The 9431-nt window shown below is 36.1% G+C and overlaps 1 protein-coding gene and 1 pseudogene across 1 annotated transcript in view; both read right to left on the reverse strand.

Moving 5' to 3' along the window:
• Positions 1 to 3613, reverse strand: part of UTS2B (urotensin 2B) — a 19403-nt gene extending 15790 nt beyond the window's left edge. Inside the window, exon 1 of the mRNA XM_031033229.2 lies at positions 3391 to 3613. Coding sequence (XP_030889089.1) covers positions 3391 to 3493 — 103 coding nt within the window. The 5' untranslated portion in view covers positions 3494 to 3613. The remainder of the gene's footprint in view (positions 1 to 3390) is intronic.
• A 2026-nt stretch (positions 3614 to 5639) lies between these two features.
• On the reverse strand, positions 5640 to 6479 carry LOC102741292 (large ribosomal subunit protein eL8 pseudogene; annotated as a pseudogene).
• Between the last annotated feature and the right edge of the window lie 2952 nt (positions 6480 to 9431).

Genomic DNA, 9431 nt, shown 5'->3' on the forward strand with positions numbered 1-9431 from the left:
AATACATTATATGTTAAAAAAAAGAAGAAGAAGAAGAAGATAGCAGGAAGAGAAAAATGTAGGGGAGGAAATCGGAGGGGGAGACGAACCATGAGAAACTATGGACTCTGAGAAACAAACTGAGGGTTTTAGAGGGGAGGGGGGTGGGGGGATGGGTTAGCCTGGTGATGGGTGTTGAAGAGGGCACGTACTGAATGGAGCACTGGGTGTTATACGCAAACAATGAATCATGGAACACTACATCAAAAACTAATGATGTAACGTATGGTGATTAACATAACATAATAAAAAAGAAAGACTAGAAGGAAGTAAGGAGGAAAGTGTAGAGCTGAAGGTTTTATGTGCTTAATTCACAACCCACTTCTGCATATTTAAGTGGAATATTTTTCACAAAAGAAAATTAATCTATTTGCCTTTCTTTACCAGTTTTGTTTCCAGTAACTACACTTGTATTAAGTGTCCTCAGAAAGTCTTGTCACTACCTTTTAAGGCAACCAACATTTACAGGAATCTCTGAAGAAAAAGTTTTCTCAAAAAATTTTTTAAATATTTTTTATTCCTAAAGTTAAGATATTGTCTAAGAAATATAAAATATGTTTTTTTCTAGTTTTCATTTTTAGTTTTAAAAGATAACAGTTTTAAAAGAAAAAAATTACACATACTTTGACTATGTTTCTGTCTTTGAACTAAAGTCATTTGAAAAAATAAATAAATAAATAAAAGTTAATATTGATAAAAGAAATGTTTGAATAAAAATTACCTGAGTGTAGATGCATCCTTAGCACAGAGGATGGCAAAGTTACCCAGACATGACAGAGTGAATGCTTTTGCAAATACACAGATAAAACTAGTTCATTACTACTTAAGACACTGACTCAAAAGATTTTATTGTCTCCTTGCTTTTCGTTCAAATGTGAAGCATTTTAGTGGAGACAGACGAGAAATTTTACCAGAAAGAAACCTGGAAACCCCCCAAAATGATAAAATACCAAAAAAAAAAATTAATAAATTTTCTGCAGTCTTCTGGGTCATGATATTCACTCTTCAATCTTTTGTGGTAGGCAATTTGCCCAGTGTGAGCATTACCCATCAAGCCAGGCTTTTCTATAGCCCCGACCAAATGAAAGCTGGCAGACTGTGCCATTTGTCTTGAGTATTGTCTAACACAGAAAGAACAAGGGGTGGTAACCCCAACTTTGTACTCTGTTAGTGGACAAATGCTTATTTGAAACATGTGTCAAAAGACCACAATAAGTCAAACGTTTGGCTGCTTTGACAAATATGTGTATGGAGAGAAGCTCACTCTAATCATAGATAATTTAGATCAGAAAATAACCTTAGAAGTAATTTAATCTTTCCCATTTACACACAAGGCAACAGATCCAAGGGCATCCCAGAGAGAAAACTTTTCAATATGCTGCCAGTGATAGAAGGACATCAGTGTTTGGTCTTCTGGGGTCAGAGGTGTTATTTAATTTTAACCTAGAAAAATGCCGTAGAGTTGGATTTTGCTGTATCCCACATCCACGTGAAATCAGAAGTTACATTTACTACTAACATCCTAATTTTGCAAAGTCCTCAATGAATAGTCTCATTTTTCCTCACACGTTTGCACTATGCTAAGAACATTGAAAATCTCATTATTTCACAGGAAGAGCAATGGAGGCCCACCAAGTGCAGTTGATTTTGACTGGCCAAAGACAAAATGTGAGCCATGGATAAAATCCAGACTTTTTGATTCCCAAGCTTCTATTTATATCTCTGGGAAAATTTGTTTTTCAATGGGAAAATCCCTATAAATAAATAACGAGGATTTATGCACTATTTATATCTCTGGGAAAATTTGTTTTTCAATGGGAAAATCCCTATAAATAAATAACGAGGATTTATGCAATTTTATTTTCACTGCCAAAAGAACTGCTCTAACTTTCATTGACTTTTTTTTTAAGATTTCATTTATTTATTTGACAGAAAGAGAGATAGAGAGAGCAGGAACACAAGTGGGGAGTGGGAGAGGAAGAAGCAGGCTTCCCAACGAGCAGGGAGCCCGATGCAGGGCTCGATCCCAGGATGCTGGGATCATGACCTGAGCCGAAGGCAGATGCTTAAGGACTGAGCCACCCAAGCGCCCTTTCATTGACTTTTTTTTTTTATTATGTTATGTTAATCACCATACGTTACATCATTAGTTTTTGATGTAGTGTTCCATGATTCATTGTTTGCGTATAACACCCAGTGCTCTGTGCAGTACGTGCCCTCCTTAATACCCATCACCGGGCTAACCCATCCCCCCAACCCCCTTCCCTCTAGAAACCTCAGTTTGTTTCTCATTGACTTTTAAAACCACATTTAAGCAACATGGTCTAGTAAAATTGAATTCCATCTAAAAAAGAGAAACTTGATCTCTCTTCTCAACCCAATATCATGTAAACCAAATGTATTATGTTCTGATTTGGTTCCTCTATGTAGGACAAAAGGCTCGTTCCTTCCCATCAAGGAGGTCAGTTAGATGACAGTAACCTCAAAATCTCAAGCTGGAAGGGAAAATAGAGAGCACTATTTTAAGTTACTCTTTTTCAAACATAAAGAAATATATAAAAGTTTCAATGATGTTGTTTGCCTAATAAATCAACATTAAATTTAGCTCCCCTGATTCTCAGATGAAGAGCTATTTCCACTACAAAATACATTGAAAATTTTAAAGAAAGATCAATACAAGTTACAATATTACAAGAGCAGAAACTTATTTTTTCCAACTTTACATGGTAAATATTTGTAGATGTCATAGATTAAATTATTTCATTTAACCTAAGTATCGTAAATATGTTAGAAATCTGATAAATACAGTCAATGAATAATGTGGGTGTTAGCATCATCCTCCTGAAAATACTATGTAGATTTCCCCATGCATTATTTTTTTCCAAATCTCTGCAAACACGAATTTCCGTCCTAATGTGTTATTCTCTGAGCCATTCTCCTTTCGTAAGTAACTTATTCATAATCTCATTGGATAAAAATACTGTTTTCTTTCCCCAAATGTACTTTAAGAATATGCACATATTAGTTAATTGATTGTATTACTATTTATACATTCACTACCTTTGGTCATAGAGTAGAAGTAAGAAAAATGTGCCTCATAATTAGAAAAAAAATAAAATGTTGTTGAAATAAATTTAGTATAATGTTGGTTAAAATTAATTTACTTGTGAAGAACAGCCTCACAGATTACATTTAATTTAAAACAGCAACTTCTGAAGAGATGTTTAATGATTACATCATACTAATGCCTTAAAGTATTATTTTGATACTGGCAGAAAAACCAAGGCAATGCAAAGAGGAAGATAAGGATTATTTACCCATCTGTAGGATTTTAGACTCATGTGTACATACCTTGGATCAGATATGGCCGTCCATGCACCAATTCCAAAAAAATCATTACAGATAACAAAGTTAGGAGTCCAAAACAAAGAGTGGCTGAAAAGATCTTGTTCATGTTAAAAATCTTCTGTGCTAGCAGAGAAACTGGACTCTCCAGGTCAAGATGAATACTTCAGTGGCTCTGGAATGCTGCAGAGATCACTTTTAAAAGGTGGCAAGTGTGCTTCAACTACAAATGATCTGGACAAAGAAAAAAAAAACTTATAAAATGTAATGCATTCTGTCAACATGATTCACTACTTGGAGAAGTGACAAGTTTGCTACTCGGTCAATGACAGGAAGAACCCAATCGATACATCTCATACCTGCCCATTTCACTAAAAGCAGGCATTCCTATGCACGCCCACGCACTCAGACACATACACAAGCTTAGAGCAAAAATTAGCAATGTAGAACCTGTTGGTTAGATTTTCATAACAATGAAATGGGAACAAGGCCTTTCATTTGACTAATTTAGAGCCCCACGGAGGTCTTCCTAATAGCCCATGTTATTTGCAACCACCGCTTCATTTTTAACCAAGCAAATAGATTTGAGTTGGGAAGAGCTCAAATTGGAAATGAATGATAATGGGAACATTAATGTCTTACTACACTGAAGAAGGATGGTTTCATTTTGCTGCAACCAGCACTTCTAGAGATTAAAGCTAAATCTAATTAATTCAAAGTTGGCAAATGTCCTGTCAATTACATTCTTTAGTGCTTGTTTTAATTGTAACGGTTTTCTTTTTAAGTCAAAGTCTTTCAGTATATCAACAATTTCAATTTTATGGCTCCAAAGATGTACTAATGACCTCTGGCCTTGGCATTTACTTCTGTTGGAGGACTCTCAATGCATTAGCTCTAAAACTGACTCAGTTCCCTGTGCATAAAGGGCAGCACGTGATGATGTGTAAGAAGTGCAATATCCCAACTTTTCGTGAACCCATTGCTTTAATAAATTCCCTGAATAAAGTGTCAACTACTTAGTTTGATATTCAGGCTTGTTTTTCCTTCACAGGCTCATTTCCACTACATGTCCTTCTGCACCAGTCACAGTAGGCTTTTAATTCCTGAACATATCTTGCACTTCCTCACTTCAGAGCATTGCTGACATATTTCTGTCTACCTGGACTCCTTCATTCCACCACCATTTTACCTACTCATCCCTTAAGCCCCTGATCCAATGCCACCAGCTCTGTTTAGTCTTTTGGATCTTTCTCTTTTTTGCTTTCAGATGTTAACAATTTTTCTTTTTACCTCCTTTGGACTACCACAAAACTGCTTAGGTATCTATCATTACTCCAAATCCATTCTTCCTTTCATTACAGTTACGTATCTTGTGTGTCTGCCTCTCCTATTAAATTATGAATACTTGGAGGGCAGTTCTTGTCATAGACATTTCTGTCCTGATTTGCAAATTTCAGAGTGATTCAAAGGAAAAACAATGAAAACATACTTGATTTGTGAATAAGAAGTAACTGAAATTTCTGGTAATTTAAAGGCAAAAATGTATAATGCTCTTAAACTTTATATCTAGGTATCAAGCTAAATGAATGGAAAGAAAAATTGCACCTCCTTAAATGTCTGTTTTCTCTTGAGCCTAAAAATTCAAGAACAATGTGTTTGCATCTTGATCCTTAAAGTTTATCATACCTCAGTGTTTCAAAACCTTCCATCATTCAAACATATCTTGATACCATCTATCATTACTTATTTAATGTTATTTGGATTAGGTTTTTTAACTCTAATTTTTTTAAAGTATGTCAATATGGAAAATGGGAAATGAGTATTACTTAGTGAACAAAGAATATACAACCATGATGAAAAATAGTATAATGGCAAATAATTATTAAAGAAAAAAGTAAAAACAAAATATAAAATACTCTGATAATAAATCTGATCAATCATATATAAAATATATTGATAATAAATCTATTAATCCAAAATGAAGACCTGGCAATAAATAACAAATGAAATGCAAGTTAAATATGAGTCAGTATTAAAAACATGCTAAGCTCATGGTTCCTTAATTTTAAAAAAGTGTTTTTAAATATAAATAAGATTGTTTGGATTTTTAAAAATTTTTGTGTTAAATAGCAGCACAAGGAACCCCAATTCCCATGGAGTTTGCCTTCTTAAAAGAGGCAACTTAATTTAATTGCCTTCTCTGATAAGGTTGGGTACTGATGGCTCATTTCCTTTTTTTTTTTTTTAATTGACTGAAAGGGAACTTTTTATTACTTTTCTGTACAGAAAATTCAACAGCATCCACTCAGCCCAGTTTGGTGGGCAGTTCTTTAGCCTTTGTCTTTTCCAACTTGCCAATTTAAGCCACCGACTTTGGACCCAGGACATTGCCTCTCCAGTGATGGTGGATCTCATTATATCCGCCATTGTAATTGGTCCTGATACCTTCCACCAGCTTAGCCAGAGCTCCCCTGTCTTCCGAGTTAACCTGTGTGAAGGCAACAGTGGTGCAGGTCTTCCTGTAGACCAGACGCCCCAGCCTGGTCTTCCCCTTGATAATGCAATAGGCAGCCCCCATCTCATGACACAGGGCGGGCAGGAAGACAACCAGCTCAGTGGGATCCACGTCATGTGCAATCACTACCAGCTGCGTCTTCTTGTTTTCCCACCAAGGTGGTGACAGTATTAACCCCAGCTCAAAAGACAGGCGGCTTCTTAGCCCGGGCCAACAATCTTGGCTTCTTCTCTTGCTCTGTCTCTGGGCTAGTTTAGGCATTTGAGTAGCTGTTTGGTGGTCCAAGTCCTAGGTGAACTGGTTAATCCCAGGAGGCACTTCTAGACGTTTATAGGGAATAACCCTTTGCTGCTGCAGCCAGATGTAGCGGGGCCATTTGTCAAAGCGGGTGAGGTCCCTTTTGGGCTGGATGTCCCGTCTGATGCCAAGATTCTTGGGCCTTTTCTCAGACCGGGGACTGACCATTTTCTTGGCCTCCTGCTTCTTTACAATAGCAGGGGCTGGGGCCGCCTTCTTCCCCTTAGCCTTCTTTCCTTTCAAGGTCTTGGATGGCTGGAAGAAAGAGCACTGATGACTCATGTCTAAACAAAATGTTATGTATGACTTTTGTTCCACAAACATTTGTTTCAGGAAATCTCATGTAACCCCCCTGAATCTTCTGTCATATTTTAGCTGATATTGGCAAAGTGATGAAAAATAAGTTCCTTATCTGACCATTCCATCTACTTTGGGGAAAAAAAGCCCACGAATATCCTTAACTAAATCTTTTATCTCTCTCTCTCTTAATAATCAAAGTATTTTACTAAATTCTTCTCATAAGTATATAATCTAATTAGTTGTTCAAATAAAAACAAACTTTCAAGATTGATTGTATTAAACAGATAAATGAATTTAGAATATTTATTTCTGGAGTCATTAGTATACACAGTAATAGTACATAATTGCCACTAATTGAGCCATCATCCATGCCAGGCCCTATTCTAAGCATTTCACATATAGTATAGTCCCTCAAAAATTATAAAGTTGTTTTGATTTTTCACCTTTTACAGCAAAGGAAGAAAGTTATGAAGCCAAAAGGAAACCTAGATCTACCTCAGAGTCATACCCTTACCCACCCATGTCCATGATTGGGAAAACATAGAAATGGAAAGTGATTGGTTGTTCCAATCAGAGAAATCCCAATTTTAAAGGAAACTTACAACATTTTGCTTCAAATTTTCAAAAGCAATCCTCTTGATCACTTAGTCTGTATCTCAGTTACTGATTCTAAATAACATTTCTATTTTGTCAATGAAGACATTGTCATTATATTATAATGTACAGATAACTCTAAGATTCATTTACATCTTAACTATTCTCATAAAGAGTGACAGGAAAAGCACAGATAATTAGGGTCCATATGGTGACTCAAATACATTTGAATAATTACTTTCTGACTCTATTAAACAGTTGGGCTTTTTTTCCAGTGAGTAAAAAAAAATTCAACAATTTCATTTTGAACTGCCTCTGACCCCGTTATTTCTTGGTAGAATTCCTAACATACAGTTAAATGAGTGAAAAAAAACAGCAGAGAGAGGGAGAAGGCAAAAGTAGAGGCTCTGGCATTCTGATAAATGTGTGCATGGATTTTTTTTTTTCATTTAAAAGAGTTCAGAAAGCCCTTATTTGTCAAAATAAAATAGAAATAAAATAGAAATGTCTATTCAAATACCTTTACAACTTTTTTTTTTTTAATTTATTTGACAGAGAGAGACATAGCGAGAGAGGCAACACAGGCAGAGTGAGTGGGAGAGGGAGAAGCAGGCTTCCTGCTGAGCAGGGAGCCTGATGTGGGGCTTGATCCCAGGACCCTAGCATCATGACCTGAGCCGAAGGCAGACGCTTAACGACTGAACCACTCAGGCGCCCCACCTTTACAACTTTTTAAATTGGGTTATTTGTCTTTTTATTATTAAGATGTGAGAGTTCCTTATATTCTGGATGCCAGTCCCTTATCCAAAACATAATTTGCAAATATATTTGCACATTCTATGGATTGTCTTTTTACTTTCTTGATAATGTCCTTTGAAGTGCAGTTTTTATTTGGATAAACTTCAATTTGTTTATTTTGTGTGTGTGTGTGTATTTTTAGTATATCTAAAAACCATTTCCTAATCCAAAGTCATGAAGACTCATGACTGCATTTTCTTTTAGAGCTTTATGCTTTTAGCTCTAAAATGTAGGACTTTGACCCATTTCGCACTAAATTTTGCATATGGTGTGCCATATGGGTCCTACTTTATTCCTTTACATGTGGATATCTAATTGTCCCAGCACCTTTTGTTGATATGTGGCTTTATTTCTGGACTCTCAATTCCTTTCCATTGATCAATTTGTCTATTCTTATGTCACTACCATACTACCTTTTTTTTAAAGATTTTATTTATTCATTTCACAGAGACACAGCGAGAGAGGGAACACAAGCAGAGGGAGTGGGAGAGGGAGAAGCAGGCTTCCTGCCGAGCAGGGAGCCTGACGTGGGGCTCGATCCCAGGACCCTGGGATCATGACCTGAACCGAAGGCAGACGCTTAATGACTGAGCCACCCAGGCGCCCTATACTACCTTTTTTTTTTTTTTAAGATTTTGTTTTTAAGTAATCTCTAAACCCAATTTGGGACTCAAACTTACAACCCTGAGATCAAAAGCTGTATGGTCTACCAACTGAGCCGGCTAGGTGCCCCTACCATATTATCTTGTGCTTTGTAGTAAGCTTTGAAATCAGGACATGTGAGACTTCCAACTTTGTCCTTTTTCTGGATCTCTTTCATTTTCATATAAATTTTAGAATTAGTTTGCCACTTTCTATAAAAATGGCAATTGGGATTTTGATAGGAATTACATTGAATTTGTAGATCGATTTGGGAAATATTACCATCTTAAAAATATTAACTCTTCCAATCCATGAACATAGTCCTTCTAACTGTTTATGTCTTTAATTTCTTTCAAAGCTGTTTTGTAGTTTTCAGTGAACAAGTAATATCCCCACGGAATTTGTTTATTTTTTAGTATAGAAATAAAACACTGAAGTATTTTGTCACTTCTTTACTAAGAAGAACCATGAGATATAGAGACCTCTCTGGCAGAATCCAGGGCAGAGTAATAATCATAATAACATATACACTTAATATTGAACACCAGTAAGAATTAACATTCAGAAAGGGCTTTATACCAGTAGATGGGCAAGGCAACAGAAATTTCCAGGCATAGACATATTGTAATGTGGGAGTTTAGCCTGTTTTCAAATAGGACTTTTGATAATGGTTGAAAGCATAAAAGATGTCTGAGTAGAAGTGAATAGAGTCTTTGATTCTGGTCAGACTGGAGGCTTAAAATCAAGGTTCAGATATAAGTTTCTTCCCTTATAGCACATGATGCAAAACAAAACATCTTTAAAAAATGTAACTGAGGTGAAACCACAGTCTATGGGAACAGATAGAGAGGAAAAACTGGGTTAAAAATCCAGGATCTCACTGGGGAGGGTATGTGCTCTG

This window comes from Leptonychotes weddellii, chromosome 1, assembly GCF_054177405.1.
Source record: "Leptonychotes weddellii isolate Sample4059 chromosome 1, ASM5417740v2, whole genome shotgun sequence".
NCBI lineage: Eukaryota > Metazoa > Chordata > Mammalia > Carnivora > Phocidae > Leptonychotes > Leptonychotes weddellii.